The sequence below is a fragment of the Phocoena phocoena genome, chromosome 4 (assembly GCF_963924675.1).
Source record: "Phocoena phocoena chromosome 4, mPhoPho1.1, whole genome shotgun sequence".
Taxonomy (NCBI): Eukaryota; Metazoa; Chordata; class Mammalia; order Artiodactyla; family Phocoenidae; genus Phocoena; species Phocoena phocoena.
In genome coordinates this window covers 38,459,257-38,480,891 of record NC_089222.1, presented here as the reverse complement: position 1 = coordinate 38,480,891, position 21,635 = coordinate 38,459,257, and the positions used below count along the sequence as shown (strand labels likewise).

Genomic DNA, 21,635 nt, shown 5'->3' with positions numbered 1-21,635 from the left:
TGAAGACTCAGATGGTGGGTAGCATGTTTTAGCAATAAAGTATTTTTGAATTAAAAAAATTAATGGCATAAAGTTGTTTATAATATTCCTCTATTAATGTATTAATATCTGAAGAATGTAATGTCACCACTCATTTCTGATGTTGGTAAATTTTTGTCTTCTCTATCTTTTCCTGATGAGTCTGACTTGAGGTTTATTAATGTTATTGATCTCCTCAAAGAAACTGATTGTTTAATTGATATTCTATATTGTTTTACTGTTTTCTCTGTCATTGATTTCTGCTCTGATCTTTATTATTTACTTTCTTATGCTTATCTTGGGTTCTGTTTGCTCTTCTCTTTCTAACTTCTTAAGGCGGAAGCTGACCTTTTTTCTTTTTTTACATAGACATTTATTGCCATAAATTTTCTCCCTGAAGTTTTGCTTTAGAGATGTTCCACACATTTTGATGTCTTCATTCCCATTTAGTTAAAAAATCTTTGTAATTTCCCCTTTGATATTTTCTTTGACCCATATCTCATTTAGAATTGTGTTATGGTTCACAAATATTTGGGGGATTTTACAGATACTTTTCTGTTATTTATTTCTAAGTTAATTACATTGTGACCAGAGAATACACTTTGTATGATTTGAGTCCTTTTAAATTTTCTTTGGTTTTGTTTTATAGCCAAATTATATGGTCTATCTTGGTGAATATTTTGTATGCTCTTGGAGAAAAAAAATGTGTATTCTGCTGCTGCTGGGTGGAATGTTGTATAAATGTCAATCAGGTTAAGTTGATTGATTGTAAAGTTCAAGTCTTCTATAGCCTTACTAATTTTTCTGTGTACTTGTTTTATCTATTGTTAAGAGAGAGCTATTGACGTCTCTAACAATAACTGTGAATTTGTCTACTTCTCCTTGTAGTTCTATCAGTTTTTGCTTCACGTATTTTTAAGCTCTGTATTAGAGGCACAAACATTTAGGATTGTCATGTCCTTCTGATGAACTGGTCTATTTATCATTATGAAATGAATTTATTTATTCCTGGTAATAGTCTTTGTTCTAAAATCTACCTTGCTTGATATTAATAAACACATTCTAGCTTCTTTTGATTAGTGTCAGCATGGTATATCTTTTTCCATTCTTTTACTTTTAGCCTTTTGTATCTTTATTTTTCAAATACATTTCCTGTAGGCAGTATATGGCTGAATCTTACATTTTTATACAATCTGAAAATCTCTGTCTTTTAATTAGAATGTATAGACAATTTACATTTAATTGAATTGTGATACAGTTAGACTTAAATCCATCATCTTGCCTATTTGCCCCATCTTTTGTTTCCTTGGCCATCTTTCTCCGCCTTCTTTTGGATTTTGCATATGGCTTATGATTTACTTTCATCTGCTTTGTTGGCATATTAGCTATAACTCTTTGTTTAGTTTATTTAATGGTTGCTCTAGGGTTGATAATAGCTATTTTTAACTTGTCACAGTTGTGGTAGGCTAAATAATTGCCTTCAAAGATATCCATGTCCTAATCCCCAAAGTCTGTAAATATGGCAAAAGGGACTTTGCAGATGTGATTACATTAAGGATCTTGAGATAAGGAGATTATCCTGGTTCACCTGGATGTGCCTTAAGTATAATTATCAAGGTCTTTATGAGAGAGAGGCAAGAAGGTTAATGTGGGTCGGGGGAAGGTGGTGATGTGACAATGGAAGCATAGATTAGATTTATGAGGCCAGGATCCAAGGAATGCCAGCAGCTTCTAAAAGCTGGAAGAAGCAAGGAATGGGCTCTCCCCTGGAGGCTCCAGAAAGAGCCAGCCCTATTGACATCTTGATTTTAGCCCCTTAACACTCATTTGGACTTCTGACCCCCAGAACTGTATAAATTTGTGTTGTTTTAAGCCACTAAGTTTGTGGTAATTGTTATAGCAGAGATAGAAAACGATGCTGGTTTACCTTCAAATGTTATTACACAACTTTCAGGTATAAGAGTAGAATCTTATAATAGTAAACTTGATAAAATAAGGAGCAACAGTCAAGGCAAATAAAGTAGCTCTTCGCTTGGTTTTCAAAATACCGGTACCATAGAATGGATGTGGCTCGCTATGTGCTTGTTAGAAGTGGCTAGGCAGCAGAGTCCTGGCAATTTGATCCACTTTTATTTCTTAAGCCAGGTTTCCTATTTGAAAAAAGGTCTTACTGATTAGAAAATTCCAATGAGCATTTTCAGATGGGTGCCTGTGAGTACATTAGAAGTTACCTTTACTATAAAATGGATGGTACTGAATATTTGAGATGCTCAAATTTTATTCTCCCTGGAGACAGTTATAATTTTGATATCAACAAAAGTAGAATCCATTCCATATACATTCCTCTGAGGGACCCAGTACAAAACACTGCTGTTATATGTATCCCTTTAGAATAAAAACTGTGAAAGGCTAGCAGATTATAGAAGCCAAAATATAGTAAGCCAAGGTTCAAACAAGGTTAATGAAGTGATAATCATTCACTGAATTGACAAAGAGTCATAAAGTTCCTTATGACATTTCCACAGAATATAAGGTGTTTTGAGCGAACTGTTATAAAATTTATGAACTTGTATTTGTGATGATAATTTTGCTTGACATTAAAGCTACAGAAATTAGGACTTTCATATCTCATTGATTCCTGCTAAGCCTCTGTTCTCAACTCTTCAGTGCAATTCTTTAATGAGACAAGGCAGAAAGAATGATTATAAATGATGTTACAAACACACTGTCCTTGATTACCATGGAATGGGCACTGGGTAATGTATACAGAGATGAGTATATGTGTGAAAAAGATAATCTTGATTCCAAAAATAAAAATCACACTTATATAGTAAACTCAAGAAAGAGCTTGCACATTATTCAGGAATGTAAAACCATTTTTAGACATTGATAAAGAAAAAGCAGTCTTGCCTTGAAAGAAACTATAAAGGATCAACTTTGACTCTAGTGAGCCTTTCTGAGAGAAATTTAGAGGATTTCTAGAAATTAAATATTGTTAGAGGCATATTCATATTTTAAAAAGCTGAAAATGTGCACCTGTTTTTGAACATCATACAGATATCCAATTTCCTCTTTACAGCCAGTTCTAGAGGTATTCATGCTTTAGAATAATAAGAAACAACACAGATTCAGGTCCTATATTTGGATTTTAGTAAGAATCTGATAGAGAAGATCATCACTAGAATCCAGGAGTTTGAATTGATTTTTGGCAAGTCAGAAGCTGATTTGCTACCAGACAATGAGAGCTTCCGAGTTTTAAATCCTGTGATCGGTGGTTTAACTGGGATTAAATTCATTCCTACTCATCCATACATCCATCCAGCAAATATTTATTGAGTACCCAACTATGTCTCAGGCACTAGGGATAGTCTCTAGGGATATGGTCATTCTTTCTTGCCACTCACTGGAAATATATTAATGCAATTTCCTAATTTTAGAAGATCCTGAGTGGTAAATGACTATATAAAGTGACATAATTCACAAGAGGTAAAGCTGGTTCAAGCTTGTACCAGCCTAGGGCTCTCTACCCTGTAATTTCATCAGATTTTTTAAAAAAAATAACATTTTTGGAGTTGGCACAATAGGCAAATTAGGATCTACTCACAATTAAGAGTATTTATTTTAAAAAAGCATTAACTTTTAAATTCTTAGACCAAAAAGAAAATGAGAACCTAATTTCTTACATACATGCAAAAATCTAATTCCCTTAATTGTAGTTAAAAACATAACTGCAAACAAATGTCAAACCATAATGCCAAATGACAGCTTTAAATTCTGTTTCACAAGTTGTTCTTTTAGAGATGTCTTCACACTGTCAATCAAAGAGATAATTTTGATTTTGCCACAACTCCTGCCACTGTTAAAAGCAGTGTCTGTGATATCATAAGAAGTTTGGCAAGTCTCTTGTTCTGAGAGTTGTTGATAGACAGGAAATCAGAGAAAGAGGTATGTCTTGGGAGAAATACCTGATAAGGCTTGTTATTTTAGAATGATATTACTTAGAACACTTCATTTCATAACACTCTAAACTAACAATTGCATCCAAAATAAATCACTCCATGGACTAATCTTTACAACTCAAAGAGTAAAGCAGATAACACTGAATTCAACAGATATTTACTGAATATCTACATCACCAATGCAGGGTATACAAGGTATGTTGCTTTAAGAGCTTAGCAACCTAAATGAAGATGAAAGGAAGGAAATTAATACTTTCTGGGCACCTACAACCTACCAGGCACGATACTAGATGCTTTAATCTTCACAAGAAGGTAGCTATTATTAATATGCCCATTTTACAGATAAGGAAAATAACCCTTCAAGTGGTTAAGCCAGTTGTCCAAACTTGACACTGGATTTAAACCTATGTTTGCCTAACTAAGTCCATTCTTTTTATACTAAGCCACACTACCACGAGGTAACAGAATCTTGAAACCTTGCTTCCATATCCCATTTTATATTCTACACTTCTTATTGCTTCTAGCCTTCATGAAAGTATGACAAGCCTCATCAAAGTAACTAAACACCAAGTTTCTCTTCTTACACAATGTGTTGTGAAATGTTTTTATCCTACTTTTGTTCTGAAGATATAGCTCCCCTTCTGACTTTGCTAAGGCACTAGAGAAAGGAAGACAAAAGTCACCATCTTATATTTATTAAATGAATGGAAGAATCCTGAAAGAGTGGGGAGGTGGGGTAAGAAGGCAAGAGGAGGAAAAGAGGGGGTACTCTTGGGTTTTCTGCTTTCTGCAGGGCTGGGAGTCCCCTGAAGACTCAGTGTTACAACATGATTGAGAAAGAGAAGCTGACAGAACTGATCCCTTCAAGACAAATGCTAAGGGAACTGTGTAAACTGTAGTGGAGGGAACACAGTTTATAAAGCTAGATACAACGGAGCTTGATTTCTGTCTTTGCCAGTTATGTAGCCCTGGGCAAGACATTTAGCCTTGCTTAACCTCAGTTTCTTCAAGTGTAAAATGTGGAAAATGATACCTGCTTCACAAGAGAGGGTCACAGCTCTGTTAGCCAGGGCCTTTGTGCAAATTTGAAAATGGCTTGCCCTCTGGGTTGGGGAATTAGAAAAAGTGCTCCCTCTGGGTGGGGGCCGACCCAGGTACATAGAGCTTGGTGAGGAAGGGATGGCATGCTTATGCAAGAAAAATAAGCCCCTTCCTCTGTGGCAAGTGGTGAGGAGAGCAGAGTTCAGGCTGGTTTTCAGGCCCCTGACCCTTTCTGATGAGCACCACACAACGAAGCATCTCACTCAGGGCAGTGTGAAGACAAGATCATGTCCACAGAGCACCAAGAGGGCTCCCCATGACTGTGAAACCTGGGGATGGTGTGTGAGAGAGCTTGAGAGGGACCAAGCGGGGAGGAAAGAAGAAAGGAAGCAGGGAGGAAGGGAAGAGAGAGCCTGAAGAAACAGGTATGTTTGACCATGGGGTTGTGTCATATACAGAATGGGAAATTCCATGAACCTCCTGAAATAATTTGCTAGATTTTATGTACATTTATCTGAGGTGAGGGTTTAGAGCTGTCAATTAAAAAAGAAAAAACAAAGAGAAAGAGAAGAGGATGAGGAAATTGAAAAAGAAGTTAATGTTGTGGGTGTAGGAGGGGGAATAAAATCCTTCCCTATAGCCTCAAAGGTATGCTTCAGGGGGATGGGGAGCAATTAAGTAAATCTCACTTACGATAAGTAAAGAGCTAGCTGTTAGAGACAGACAGATAACTGCTTATTTCACAGAACAATTTACACATAAGCCACTTGCCCCCAACTTTGGTCACAATGAAGCTTTTCCTCCAACGACATTCTTCACTAATCCTGTCATGTTACTGGCAAGTAAATCATAATAAGTATTTTTCTATATTTTTTCTTGGAATTTACCAAGATAGGGCCAACACAGCTCTTGGGGAGGAACGCATAGGGTGCGGACTATTACAAACAGCTGTGTGTCTCAGCAGTACAGTTTTAGACCAAACGCTACTGCATAAATGAATTTCTCTGAGCATTATACGTGGGCAGTCTCCAAGCTTAAACACATATGCCCTTCTAAAATGTATTTGTGAGCTGGTTATAGGAAATTCCCAACACATTTTACTATAGAAATAATTTTCCATAAAAAAGGAATTAGGCCTGCAGGCCAGCCCACAAAACCCTATTTAATCCACAATACTTCTGAAGTGGTATCACAAATTCATAGTTCTGGGTAAAGTTCTGGCCCTGGCCGAAGAGACCCTGTAGCCCAGAAGCATGAGAGCTGAGGGCTCTCCTTACACAGAATTTTAAAAATAGCCACACTTTTCTCTGGCACTGTCCCTCTGCCCTGCCCCGGTCCTCCCCATCCAGCAAGGAGACCCCTCTCTCCAGGCCCAGTGTGCCTGTGACCAAGCTGGCCAGGCCTTCTCTACCTCCAGCATCCAGGATCCTGAAGGACCTACTTCTCGTCCTTCCAGTGGAGCCTCTTCTCCTAAGAGAGCTTCCTCAGCTGAGTGCGGGGGAGAAAGCAACGCATAACTAATTAGATTTGTACTAATGTATGAGTTATTTCCTAGTCACTAGCTCCTTTCCTGCTTCAAATTCAGAAGTTCTGCCAGTTTTTTTCCCTAGGGTCAGTTCTGGCTTTTCATCTCTTTTTTCCCTCCTCTTCTGAAACTACGTACCTTCTAAGCCTCGCATTTTCCACAGTGGTCCCAATGGAAGCAAGGGCAAGTGGCTCTGCTGTGGGGAGGGGTGGGGGAGGAGGGGCAGTGTGCGGAGGCTGCCTGAATTTGCAAAGCCCACACTGGCACCTTGAGTAAGCTGGGCTTTGGCCTTTGGAGAGCACATCTGGCAGCCTGGTTGGCTGCTGTCCTCCCACAGCAGTGGTTTGGGACCTTGCTGTGCAGCAGATTCCCAGGCACCGCCCGGTCCTACTGAACTAGAACCTCTGCTGGTCTCGTCAAGCATCTCTATTTTAAGTTTTTTCCTGAGCCCGGCTTCTATTATTCGGGAAGGACTTTCACATCTCCAACTTCTTAAGGACACCTCTATTTAGAGATCCCATTGGTGCTTCAAATCAAAGCTCCAAGAGCAAATTTGCTCAGCTGAGAGTTTACTGAAGGAAAGAAAGTAGAGGGAGGAAAGCCAAGTTCATGCATGAGCCTTAAGGAATGTCTGCTGTCAGGTGATGGCAGGAGGGAAGAGCTAAGAACCAAAACAGAGAGAGGAAAGGGGCAGGATAACAAGTTGTCCCTGAAGCCAAAGGAAGACAAAGTTTTAAGGCAGGTTTAGACAATAACGTCAAAGCCTCCGAAAGGTCACTTGTTCTTCAGGATATCTTTTTAACCTGGCTCTCATATCTCCCCCTGGCTCAACATGGAGTAAGCCCTGGCTGTTTGCTCTCATTCACTTGGTACAGACATTCAAATAACCCAACAGAAACTGGCAGAGGGTGAGAGCTAAAGATTTTCATTTTTCTCATGTCTCTTAGGCTTAGCTATGCACAAAACCCTTTGATGAATATCAAAACAGTAAATGACCTGACTTGCCCCCACTGCCCGTTGCCAATCCCTTCTCCACCCAGCAGCCAGAACCATCTTTCCATAGTGTCGGTACTTGCTTAAGTCCCTCCAATGGTTTCTTTTCATTGCACTGAAACTAATACCCAAACTCCTACGGGCCTGTGAGGCCCCGAATGACTTGACCTTCACCTTCGCCCCTCACATTTGCTAGGCCTCGCGTCATACTGCCACTTCCGAGAACTTACCAAGCTCATTTTTTACTTGTAAAACTCTTCCCTGGTCCTTGGCGTGGGAACCTCTTACTTATCTTCCTTTATGTACCATTTTGGAAGTTATGTCTACAACCACCCTTTCCAAAGCAGGTACCCCTTCTATGAGTCTCTACTACAACACCCCTTCACTTACTTTATATCTGTCATCACAATCTAGAATTATTCTGGTTAGTTCTCTACTTTTTTTTTTGTTGTTTAACTGTTTGTCTCTCCTACTAGAATGTAAACTTCATGAGGACAGGGATGTTTCAGATTCACCATTGTATCCCCAGGGTACGTAGTACCTGGCACATAGTAAATGCTCAACAAATAACTGTTAACTGACTGAATTATCCAAAGTAAGTCACTCATTGACTCAACAAATATTTATTGAGTGAATACCTGTGCCAGATTCTGAGGATACAATAGAAGACAAGGCAGGCAAAATCTGAAAGTGGCCTTGGACAAAGAAAAAAAACCAAAACAATGCTTATATCTAGGAGTAATCCTATGATAATATGATAACTTATTGGGCTGCAAGCACATTTTAATTTTTATTATGTGACAGACATCATGTCAGTAAACTTGGTGCCACCAAATGACTAAGTAATACCATGCCTGCTTTTGGATAGACTAAAGTATAGAGAGAAAAGAAAGAAAAAGGGCAAGGATGTAAGAGGAAAAAAAGAGGGGGGTAGAGGGGAGAAGAGAGGAAGAAGTAGTCCAGTGATGTCTCTGTTCTCTGAAAACAAAGAAATTATCTTTACCACTTATAATAGAAGGTAAGATTAGAATCATACTAAATTTTTAAAAAATATGGCAAATATAGTGTGCTATTTCAAAGCAATCAATCCCCTAAGAAAGCTCTATATTTATTCGAATGATGTTATTAATCCTCAAAACATTCATGAAACTGCTGTCTTCAAATTGCTGCCAGAGATAATTTATTAAGCATAGAAAAAAATTTTACATATTTTTAATCCCCAAAGATATTTCCCAGATTGATTTCCCATCATTCTCCTTGAACTTGCTTTCACTGGACCTACTGAGATTGTTTTAAAAATCAAATTCATTCCTAAAGGTCAAAGATTCATCATACTAAGGATATTCTAAAACATGCACACTTAAGCCAATTCTCAAAAAAGAGTTCCAGAAATGTTTGAACAAAGATAGGATCTTCTCAATGACCAGTATGAAGGAGACAGAATTCACCTGGATAAACAGCTAGATCTAATTAATCTGACATCACTGGAAATGGGGTATTCTGTACCTTTTACATACATATACAGCTGATTTTAATCATTCTGACTCAGTCATCATTATGGCCATCAATTACTAACCCATATTATAAATATAAGGGCACTCATGATTACTGATGTGCGTAAGGCTGTTTGTCTCTATTGTATACTGGGCCAAAATGTAATTCTTTTAAAGTTTTTTGTTGGCACTTATAGATTTTCTTTCTTCTTACGCACGGTCAATCTTTCAGCTGCCATTCGTTCTTGTTATTAGTAAGCCTGGCTCTTGCCAATTTCCTGCTTATAAAATTACTGCTTCTAATATGCTCTGGGCTTATCAGTGACACAACTGTGAAACGGCAGAAGTTGGGGTGGGATGAAGAGTCACAGAACTACAAGACAAAACATCTTAGTGACAGGCAGTTTATTGGTGTGGCAGGGTGAGGAAGAAATGGTGGATGGCAATAAGCTCTGCATTTGTTCATCTTACTAAACCAAAGAGAAGTAAATGTATATCATCCCAGAGGGGACCAGAGACAAGCCTTGTTTCTCTGTGAACTAGACAGACCTCTGACTAGCCTGGAGTAGAGACAGATGTGATCTAGGGCATAGTATTGTTGGTTAGAACCTAATTCTAAGCTGCCTGCTACCCACTTTTGTGGCCCCACTCCCAGACTCCTCTGGGAGCAAATAGTTGCCCTTAAAAAGAATGAAAACAAAATTATAAATCTTCTAAATTAGAAAGCAAATACTCATAAAATAAAATGAATAAAATAAAAAATAAACTAAAAACGAACCACAACTAGGGCACCTGCTGGTCGCTGGTGGGGGACCTTGACGCCCAAGGAGAGAGAAGGGACCCCCGAGCAGCCGGGTCGGATGTAGGGGGCAGTGAGGGGGGAGGAGAAGTGGAGATTGGACAGGACTAGCACCCCTAAGGGGTAGCTGGGAGAGGGGAGGGGTTCCCATGCCTGCAGGGACCCTAGGGGGCTTGGAGGATCAGGGGAGGTGCAGTGGGTATTTTGCCCACACACTTGGGCCCCAGGAAGCCTTCTGGGGTCCCAGGCCAGGTCCTCCAACTTCTGGGGCCCCCTCTGTCTGTGTCAGTCCTGGGCAGGAGGGGAAGAAGAGGAGAGGTGGATGGGGAGGGGCCCTCTGGGATTGGAGGATCAGGGGAGAGTGTGCCTAGCATTTCCCCTACCCACTTGGGCCCGGGGAGCCTGCTGGGGTCCCGGACCTGGTCCTCCACCCTCCAAGGCCAGAGGCACTCCTGGTTCCCTCCTGCCACACTGAGCAAAAGCCCCACTCCCCCTGGGGCCTTTTCTGGCTCTGTGGGTCCTAAACATAGGCCCCGCCCACTGCCTAAACCCTGCGCCTGCATAAGCCCCATCCTCCACAGCCAAGGACTTTTCAGGCTTTTTTTTTTTTTAATCCTCCTCTTTTTTGCCACTGTAGTTCTGTTTTACCTCCAGGTTGTTGTTTCATCTATATTTTAATATTTTAAGTTTTTTCTAAATATCTGTTAGTTTTCTAATATTATTTTATCTTTTACTCCTCTTTGTTATTGTTCTGTTCCTTTCCTTCTTTTTTTTTTTTTTTTGGCTGCCCACACGGCTTGCAGGATCTTGGTTCACGAGTCGGGGTTCGGGCCTGAGCTCCTGTGGTGGGAGCTCCAAGTCCGAACTACAGGAATAAAAGAGAACCTCAGACCCCAGGGAATATTCATCAGAGTGAGGTCTCCTGGAGGTTCTCATCTCGGCACCAACACCCAGCTCTACAAACTCCAGTGCTGGAAGCCTCAGGACAAACAACCAGTAAGACAGGAACACAATCCCACCCATTAAAAAAAGAAAAATGAGAGGACAAAAAAATATGTCACAGAAAAAGGAGCAAGGTAAAAACCTACAAGACCAAATAAATGAAGAGGAAATAGGCAATCTACCTGAAAAAGAATTCAGAGTAATGATAGTAAACATGATGCAGAATCTAGAAGATAGAATGGAGGCACGGACTGAGAAGATACAAGAAATATTTAACAAAGATCTAGAAGAATTAAGGCTTCCCTGGTGGCGCAGTGGTTGAGAGTCTGCCTGCCGATGCAGGGGACACGGGTTTGTGCCCCGGTCCAGGAAGATCCCACATGCCGTGGAGTGGCTGGGCCCGTGAGCCATGGCCGCTGAGCCTGTGCGTCCGGAGCCTGTGCTCCGTAACGGAAAAGGCCACAACAGTGAGATGCCCGCGTACTGCAAAAAATAAATAAATAAATAAAAGATCTAGAAGAATTAAAAAACAAACAAACAGAGATGAACAACAAAATAACCAAAATGAAAAATACACTAGAAGGAATCAATAACAGAATAACTGAGGCAGAAGAACAAATAAGTGAGCTATAAGACAGAATGGTGGAAATAACTGTCAAGGAACAGAATAAAGAAAAAAGAATGAAAAGAATTGAAGACAATCTCAGAGACCTCTGGGACAACACTAAATGCACCAATATTCGAATTACAGGGGTCCCAAAAGAAGAAGAGAAAAAGAAAGGTCTGAGAAAATATTTGAAGAGGTTAGAGTGGAAAACTTCCCTAACATGGGAAAGGAAAGAGTCACCCAAGTCAGGAAGCACAGAGAGTCCCATACAGGATAAACCCTACGAGAAACACACCAAGACACATATTAATCAAACTAACAAAAATTAAATTCAAAGAAAAAAATATTAAAAGCAGCAAGGGAAAAGCAAAAAATAACATACAAAGGAATCCCTATAAGCTTATCAGCTGATTTTTCAACAGAAACTCTGCAGACCACAAGGGAGTGGCAGGATATACTTAAAGTGATGAAAGAGAAAAACCCACAGCCAAGATTACTCTACCCAGCAAGGATCTCATTCAGATTCAATGGAGAAATCAACAGCTTTACAGACAGGCAAAAGTTAAGAGACCTCAGGACCACCAAACCAGCTTTACAACAAATGCTAAAGAAACTTCTCTAGGCGGGAAACACAAGAGAAGAAAAAGACACACAAAAACAAACCCAAAACAATTAAGAAAATGGTCATAGGAACATACACATCGACAATAACCTTGAAGGTAAATGGATTAAATGCTCCAGTCAAAAGACACAGACTGGCTGAATGGATACAGAAAGAAGACCCATATATATGTTGTCTACAAAAGACCCACTTCAGACCTAGGTACACATACAGACTGAAAGTGAAGGGATGCAAAAAGATATTCCATGTAAATGGAAATCAAAAGAAAGCTGGAGTAGCAATACTCGTAACAGATAAAATAGACTTTAAAATAAAGACTGTTACAAGAGATAAGGAAGGACACTACATAATGATCAAAGGCATCAATCCAAGAAGAAGATATAAAAATTATAAATATTTATGCACTCAACATAGGAGCACCTCAATACATAAGGCAAATGCTGACAACCATAAAAGGGCAAATTGACAGTAACACAATAATAGTAGGGGACTTTAACAGCCCACTTACACCAATGGACAGATCATCCAAACAGAAAATGAGGAAACGCAAGCTTTAAATGACAGTAGACCAGATAGATTTAATTTATATTTATAGAACATTCCACCAGAAAGTGGCAGAATACACTTTCTTCTCAAGTGCACACAGAACATTCTCCAGGGGAGATCACATCTTGGGTCACAAACCAAGCCTCAGAAAATTCAAGAAAACTGAAATCGTATCAAGCATCTTTTCTGACCACAATGCTATGAGATTAGAAATCAATTACAGGAAAAAACCTGTAAAAAAAAACCAAATACATGGAGGCTAAGCAGTGTGCTACTAAATAACCAAGAGATCACTGAAGAAATCAAAGAAGAAATAAAAATATACAAAGAGGGCTTCGCTGGTGGTGCAGTGGTTGAGAGTCCGCCTGCTGATGCAGTGGACACGGGTTCATGCCCTGGTCCGGGAAGATCCCACATGCCGCGGAGCGGCTGGGCCCGTGAGCCATGGCCATTGAGCCTGCGCATCAGAACCTGTGCTCCGCAACGGGAGAGGCCACAACAGTGAGAGGCCCGCATACTGCAAAAAAAAAAAAAAAAAAAGAAAAGAAAAAAAAGAAATAAATGACAATGGAAACACAACAACCCAAAACCTATGGGATGCAGCAAAAGCAGTTCTAAGAGAGAATTTTATAGAAATTCAATTTCACCTCAAGAAACAAGAAAAATCTCAAATAAACAATCTAACCTTATACCTAAAGCAACTAGATAAAAAAGAACAAAGAAAACCTGAAGTCAGTAGAAGGAAAAAATCATAAAAATCAGAGCATAAATAAATGAAATAGAAATGAAGAAAACAATTGCAAAGATCAATAAAAGTAAAAGCTGGCTCTTTGAGAAGATAAACATAATTGATAAACCTTTATCCAGACTCATCAAGAAAAAAAGGGAGAAGACTCAAATCAATAGAATCAGAAATGAAAAAGGAGAAGTAACAACTGACACTGCAGAAATACAAAGGATTATAAGAGAATACTACAAAAAACTATATGCCAATAAAATGGACAACCTCGAAGAAGTGGACAAATTCTTGGAAAGGTACAATTTTCCAAGACTGAACCAGGAAGAACTAGAAAATATGAAGAGACCTATCTCAAATAATGAAATTGAAACTGTAATTAAAAATATTCCAACAAACAAAAGTCCAGGACCAGATGGTTTCACAGGCGAATTCTATCAAACATTTAGAGGAGAGCTAACACCCAACCTTCTCAAACTCTTCCAAAAAATTGCAGAGGGAGGAACACTCCCAAATTCATTATATGAGGCCACCATCACCCTGATACCAAAACCAGACAAAGATATCACAAAAAAAGAAAATTACAGACCAATATCACTGATTAACATAAATGCAAAAATCCTCAACAAAATACTAGCAAAAAGAGTTCAACAACACCTTAAAAAGATTGTACACTATGATCAGGTGGGATTTATCCCAGGGATGGAAGGATTCTTCAATATATGCAAATCAATCAATGTGATATACCATATTAACAAATTAAGGAATAAAAACCATATGATCATTTTAATAGATGCAGAAAAAGCTTTTGACAAAATTCAACACCGATTCATGATAAAAACTCTCCAGAAAATGGGCATAGAGGGAACCTACCTCAACATAACAGAGGTCATCCACATATGACAAACCCACAGCAAACATCATACTCAATGGTGAAAAATTGAAAGCATATCCACTAAGATCAGGAACAACACAAGGATGTCCAGTCTTGCAAGACAAGGATGTCCACACTCGCCACTCTTATTCAAGATAGTTTTGGAAGTTTTAGCCATGGCAATCAGAGAAGAAAAAGAAATAAAAGGAACACAAATTGGCAAAGAAGAAGTAAAATTATCACTGTTTGAAGATGACATGATACTATACACAGAAAATCCTAAAGATGCCACCAGAAAGCTACTAGAACTAATCAGTGAATTTGGTAAGGTTGCAGGATACAAAATTAATGCACAGAAATCTGTGGTGCTCCTATACACTAACAAGGAAAAATCAGAAAGAGAAATTAAGGAAACAACCCTATTTACCATTGCAACAAAAAGAATAAAATACCTAGGAATAAACCTACCTAAGGAGGCAAAAGACCTGTACTCAGAAAACTATAAGACACTGATGAAAGAAATCAAAGATGACATACACAGATGAAGAAATATACCATGTTCCTGGATTGGAAGAATCAATATTGTGAAAATGACTATACTACCCAAAGCAATCTACAGATTCAATGCAATCCCTATCAAATTACCAATAGCTTTCGTCACAGAATTACAGCAAAAAATTTCATAATTTGTATGGAAACACAAAAGACCCTGAATAGCCAAAGCAATCTTGAGAAAGAAAACAGAGCTGGAGGAATCAAGCTCCCTGACTTCAAACTATACTACAAACCTACAGTAATCAAAACAGTATGGTACTGGCAAAACAGAAAACAGAAATATAGAGCAATGGTACAGGCTAGAAAGCCCAGAGATAAACCCATGCACATATGGTCACCGAATTTATGATGAAGGAGGCAAGAACATACAATGGAGAAAAGACAGCCTCTTTAATAAGCAGTGCCTGGAAAACTGGACAGCTACATGTAAAACAATGAAATTAGAGCACAACCTAACACCATACACAAAGTAAACTCAAAAAGGATTAAATACCTAAATGTAAGACTGAACACTATAAAACACTTAGAGGAGAACAAAGGAAAAACACTCTTTGACATAAATCACAGCAAGATATTTTATGACCCACCTCCTAGAGTAATGAAAATAATAAACAAAAATAAGCAAATGGGACCTAATTAAACTTAAAAGCTTTTGCACAGCAAAGGAAACCATAAACAAGACGAAAATAAAACCCTCAGAATGGGAGAAAATATTTGCAAACGAAGCAATGGACAAAGGATTAATCTCCAAAATATACAGACAGTTTATGGAGCTCAATATCAAGAAAACAAACAACCCAATCAAAAAATGGGCGGAAGATCTAAATAGACATTTCACCAAAGAAGACATACAGATGGCCAAGAGGCACATGAAAATATGCTCAACATCACTAATTATTAGAGAAATGCAAATCAAAACTACAATGAGGTATCACCTAACACAAGTCAGAATGGCCATCATCAAAAAATCTACAAACAATAAATGCTGGAGAGGGTGTGGAGAAAAGGGAACCCTCTTGCACTGTTGGTGGGAATGTAAATTGATACAGGCACTGTGAAGAACAGTATGGAGGTTCCTTAAAAAACTAAAAATAGAAGTACCATATGATCCAGCAATCCCACTACTGGGCATATACCTTGAGAAAACCATAATTCAAAAAGACACAGGTACCCCAATGTTCATTGCAGCACTATTTACAATAGCCAGGACATGGAAACAACCTAAATGTCCATCAACAGATGGATAAAGGAGATGTGGTATACATACATAATGGAATATTACTCAGCCATAAATAGAAATGAAATTGGGTCATTTGTAGAGATGTGGATGGTCTAGAGTTTGTCATACAGAGTGAAGTAAGTCAGAAAGAGAAAAGCAAATATCGTATATTGATGCATATATGTGGAATCTAGAAAAATGGTACAGATGAATCTATTTGCAGGGCAGGAATAGAGAGGTAGACATAGAGAACGAACATGTGGACACAGAGGGGGAAGAGGAGGGTGGGATGAACTGGGAGATTAGGATTGACATATATACACTACCATGCATAAAAAATAGCTAGCTAGTGGGAACATGCTGTAAAGCACAGGAAGCGCAGCTCGGTGCTCTGTGACGGGTGCTCCGTGATGGGTGTGATGGGGCAGGGAGTGGGAGGGAGGTCCAAGAGGGAGGAGATATAGGTATACATATAGCTGATTCACTTCATTGTACAGCAGAAACTAAGCCAACATTGTAAAACAATTCTATTCTAATGGAAAGAATATGATAGAAGAATGAAAAACAAATAGCCAATTGTGCCTTCTATACACAGAGAATAATACAAGACAAAAATTCTTGCCCTTATGGAACTTCTGTTCTTATGGAATATAATAGCTATATCAATAAATGTAAATGGCATAATATGTCCCCTTAAAGACTCCTAGCTTTAATAAAAACCAACAAACCCCCCAAATTTGTGCTATATATCAATATGAATTCAAAACAAAAGGACTCAGAAAGAATAAAAGACATTATCAGGCAAATGAAAACGAAAAGAAAGAAAGCAGGGTTGAGATACTAAGTACAGGTAAGTTTAATTTAAAGACAAATTAACTGAGCAAAAATATCTAGATTGTGTGGAGGAATATGCTTCTTAGTATCCTTGATACTAACGCAACACCAGAGGTATCTTTGCTCGTGGAGAGTCCCCAATAACAGGTATTGACAAATAACAAAGAGAGAAGAAAAGTAGGAGCTAATAAAAGGAAAAAGTGACATAAAAAGATGTTTTTCTATTGGAAAATGATAGAATCCACCAATTATTGGCTGAGGTAAAGCTCAGTAGTATAAGTACCACACATGATCTTTTTGATTCTTTTCAACAAAAATCTAACACCAAATGCCATGTGGGTTCCATCTCTACTTGCACTAACTGTGTGATGTTAAGCAAGTCATTTAACCAATTTGGAATTCAGTTTAATCACTTGTAAAATGAGGTAGTGGGATGCAATGACCTTTCAGGTGAAATATATCTTTAATCCTGTGATTTTACTGTTATCAAAATATATAGCACCTTGGTGTTTCAAATATATATGGAATACTGACTTAAACATAAAATATATTTGGAAGAAATTATTCTTGACTGCACCTTTCACTTTTCAGTGTTACAACCTCTTGCTTTGTCTGATTCAGAAGAGTTTTGGTTATTTCCAGTTCATTTTCTGCAAGATTAATTCTTCTTTTTAAGTCAGCTTCTTGCCTTTCTTTTGCAGTCAGTTCTTCCTGTAAAGTTTTATATATTTGTTGACAAGTCATTAAAGAGTCTTCCTTTTCTTTAAGCAATCTGGTGTGCCTAAAATGGAATAAGAAAAAAACCCAACCAATATGCATTAAATACTATGTTTTTATGTTTATCAAAGATATATAAATATCTCATTTAAAACTAAAGAGTATAACTTTAATTTTTAAAATAAGAACGTTATGTAAATGAATAGTTCTGCGATTTAAACATTTTCCCATCCAGGCAAAGGCAAAATCAATGAATAGCTTCAATATATTATAAACTTGAATTAGGTATTGTTTATGTAAACAATACAATAAGAAAAGCTAAGTACATTTTAAATGTTATTTAAAGTATGGTTTCAAATTCAATTACTAAAACTATTAAATAAAAAATTTGCAGTGTATACCGTGACTCAGAAATAATGGATTCGAACTTCAGTTTTCTAAGTTCTCTTTGACACTCATCAGCTTCATTTGATTTATTCCTAAAATAATACAAAAGAGGTTCAAATATTTTATTTAAAAATAGTTGAAGTGTAATTTTTTTCCCTTTTATAAAAACAGGTTTTTCCTTTATTACTTTTCCTATCTTTATATTGTATTTGTGGTTACATATGCAGATTTCCTTGAAATTAGAAATATATAGTCAAAGGGTTTTTGTTTGCCAAAAAATAACCTAATCTGTTAGTCCAATTATATGTGCTTTTCCATATCATTACTTTACTCATCCATAAAAAAATTTCTTAGCATCTTCACATTATTATTTCTTTAAAGAAATAAATATTCAGTCCACTTCTATAATGGCCAAGTAATCCCCTGTCAGACTGATCTGCATTTAACTAAAATGTCTAAGCTTTAGACAACATTTAAAAAGCAAACAAAAGAAAATACCCCTATGTGAAAGTGACCAAAAGCACGAAGATTCTGGAGGAAAGTTGACACTGAGAATGAGGTGACAGCCATGGGGTCAGGGTTTTTTGTTGCTTTTTTTAAAAAATGATTTTAAACCTGAGGGCAGGCCCCAGTCTGCACCATACAGGAGAACCAAAATTCTGACAGAAAACTGGTAGAAAACTCACAGTCATTCTGGCTTGAAGAACTACAAGACAGTGTTTGGGGACAACCACAGCTGCAGGAAAGTGAAAAGTGAACCCCAAATGGGAGTGAGCCAGTGGGAGGGAATCACAAATACTGCATATAAACTCTGCCCATATGTCTGGCTGAGCCCTGAACTACAGGTGCCCTGGGCAGACTCCAAGCAGCCTAGTTAAAGATGAAAAAACTGAACTGAGATTTGAGCTGTTGCCATAGAGACAGAGTTTGTATTTTGAGGCCAACCAAATTAATTGTCTGCTTAAAGCAACACCACCCCTACCACCACCACCAATAGTATTTAGAGAAATATAACAGAATCTAGAATTTCCATAACATAACATTTACAATGTCCAGAATATAAAAAAATTACTCAACATAGGAAGACATAGAAAAGCATGACCTATTCTAAAGAGAAAAGACAGTTAATAGGGACTGACTCTGAGATGACCCGGAAACTGAAATTAGCAGACAAGGATTTCTGAAGGCACAGTTATAACTCGCTCAAAGACATAAAGGAAAATCTACTTTAATTCGTGAAAAGATAAAAAACCTCAGCAGAGAAATAGAAACCATTAAAAAGAACGAAATGGAAATTCTAAAACTGAAATAGACATTTGTCTTGATCTTATATGATTCAGTTTTGTAACAATACTCAAAAAGTTAACATATTAAGAAAGATTAATATTCCAGTTTGTTTGTATAGACTTCTCATTAATAATTTATTATATGAATGTACCTTAAAATAGCTTTGAAAGCTAATTTAATAAGTTTATAAATGTACAAAAAATGTTAGATTCTTAATGGATTTGCCCTACTTGCAGAATAACTTTAATTCCTAATAAACAATAATTTATTTATATCATGAATATGAACAGCATTTATTTTTATTCATTTATTTTCTTTTCTAGCTTACAATGATAAAATTGTAAGCTACAGAAAATTACATAAACAATTATATGATGAATTATTACAAGGAAGAAACTTTTGCAACTACCATCCATGTAAAAAAATAAAACGTAATCAGCTAGCCTAGAAGCTTCATGTCCTGGGCCCAATAATAGCCAACTCCCTCCTCCCTAAATTGATCATTCTCATGAATTTTATGGTAATCACTGATTTTCTTTGGAGTTGTATTGCCCAAGTTTTATCCCTAAACACTATACTTTAGTTCTACTTTTTCTTTTATGAAAAAATGTTTTTAAAAACATGTTTTTTCGGGCTTCCCTGGTGGCACAGTGGTTGAGAGTCCGCCTGCCAATGCAGGGGACACGGGTTCGTGCCCCGGTCCGGGAAGATCCCACGTGCCGCGGAGCGGCTGTGCCCGTGAGCCACGGCCGCTGAGCCTGCGCGTCCGGAGCCTGTGCTCCGCAATGGGAGAGGCCCCAACAGTGAGAGGCCCACGTACCGAAAAATAACAAAACAAAACAAAACAAAAAACATGTTGTTTCCTTTATTATCCACTTTTTGTAAAATAGTTTTAAGTATTATACTAACATACAATAAACTGCCCACAATTTGGCAGATTTGACATACGTACAAGCCCATGAAACCATCACCGTAATCAAGCAGCACATGAGCATACTTAGAGCCTAGATACTGGTCTCTAATACCATTCACATTCAAAGGAACAAGGACTACTCAGAGAAATGGGTGATTCCAAGGCTGGGGCAGAGTAGCTATACCTGAAACAGTTTGTTATACCGAAAGTAAGGAAGTGCTTATGAAAGAGGACGGGATCATGTTCCAACGTCATGAGAGCCAGCCGGAAGTGGCCCCCAGTGGCTAAGCTTAGAACAATTTGTGTGCCAAAATAATTAAGTACAATAATGAATTACAAGCCATTGAACAAAACAGGAGTTCATGAATCCATACCAATAAGTAAATAAATAATGGGAAGAAGGGAGTTTCCTATTTAAAGTAGAATGCTGAGGGCTTACTAATAAATGGTCAGGGAGACTTGGAGTTGGAAAAATCATCATCTAGCAATGACTGTCATAAAGATTAGGTGAGGTAAAAATTATTAATGGATGCTGTATCTAGGGATAAGTGTTGATGAAAAGCAGAGCATGTGTATGTACGTAAAGTGTCTCTTATAGACTGCTTACTGGTTGAAAGGGAACAAAACCCCTCAGTAATAATACAGTGGAAAAATTGAGCAATACCTTGACCAGGTGATCAAAATTAACATCACCAATGAGAGGCAGATGATCATGTGCCTCCAGATGTGGTGCTCTGAGAGGTGCTCGTTCTCACCTATGTGGTTTTCTGGCTGAGAGTACATATCCTGAATCCAATCAAGAGGAAACCAGAAAAATACAAAATGAAAAATATTTTATTTAAAAAAGTATGAGGGGTTCTGCATTCTTCAAAAATGTCCATGTCATAAAAAGACAAAGATGGACTGGAAATATTCCAGATTTAAGGAGGCTAAAGAGACATACCAAGTAGGCTGACCCTACCTGGACTATGTGCTAGAGGAGAAAATATTATAAAGGCCCACTCAGAAAATTAGAATATGGATGCTAGATTAGAATAGTATTAATGTAATTATTGTATGTAAAATTATAACATTGATTACCCTCCTGGTTATATGAAGTATCACTGTCCTGAGGAAAGGCAGGCTAAACTATTTAGAAGTAAAGGGTCATGCTGTATGTAACTTATCCTCAAATGGTGCAGGAAAATTTTTGTGTGGGTTTCAGGGGGAGAGAGAGAGAGAGAGAGAAAAGGTTGAGGGGACAGGGGTAGGGGTGAGGGGAAAAAACAAATGGGTTAAAACATTAATAATAGATGAATCTGGGTAAAGCCTATTTGTGTGCTCTTTGTACTATCATCATGTTTACAATTTTTTGTAAGTTTGAAATTATTTCCAAGTAAAACATTAGAAAATAAAGAATAAGGAAAAGAGTAACATGTCATTAAAAAGTGAGCAAAGGTTGTACTCAGGTGAGTCACAAAGGAAAGAATACAAAGAGCCAAAGATGCAGGGGTACAAGTTTTCATTAAACTAGGATTTTTTTTTTCTTAGTTATACTACCCAGTATTAGCTAGGAAGTGGAGAAATAG

General features: G+C 37.8%; 1 protein-coding gene across 1 annotated transcript in view; it reads right to left on the bottom strand.

The window, feature by feature from the left end:
• Positions 1 to 21,635, bottom strand: part of LEKR1 (leucine, glutamate and lysine rich 1) — a 238,968-nt gene that overhangs the window by 51,265 nt on the left and 166,068 nt on the right. Inside the window, exons 7-8 of the mRNA XM_065875811.1 lie at positions 17,882 to 17,959; positions 17,341 to 17,544 (exon numbers count right to left, since the gene is read on the bottom strand). Coding sequence (XP_065731883.1) covers positions 17,341 to 17,544; positions 17,882 to 17,959 — 282 coding nt within the window. The remainder of the gene's footprint in view (positions 1 to 17,340; positions 17,545 to 17,881; positions 17,960 to 21,635) is intronic.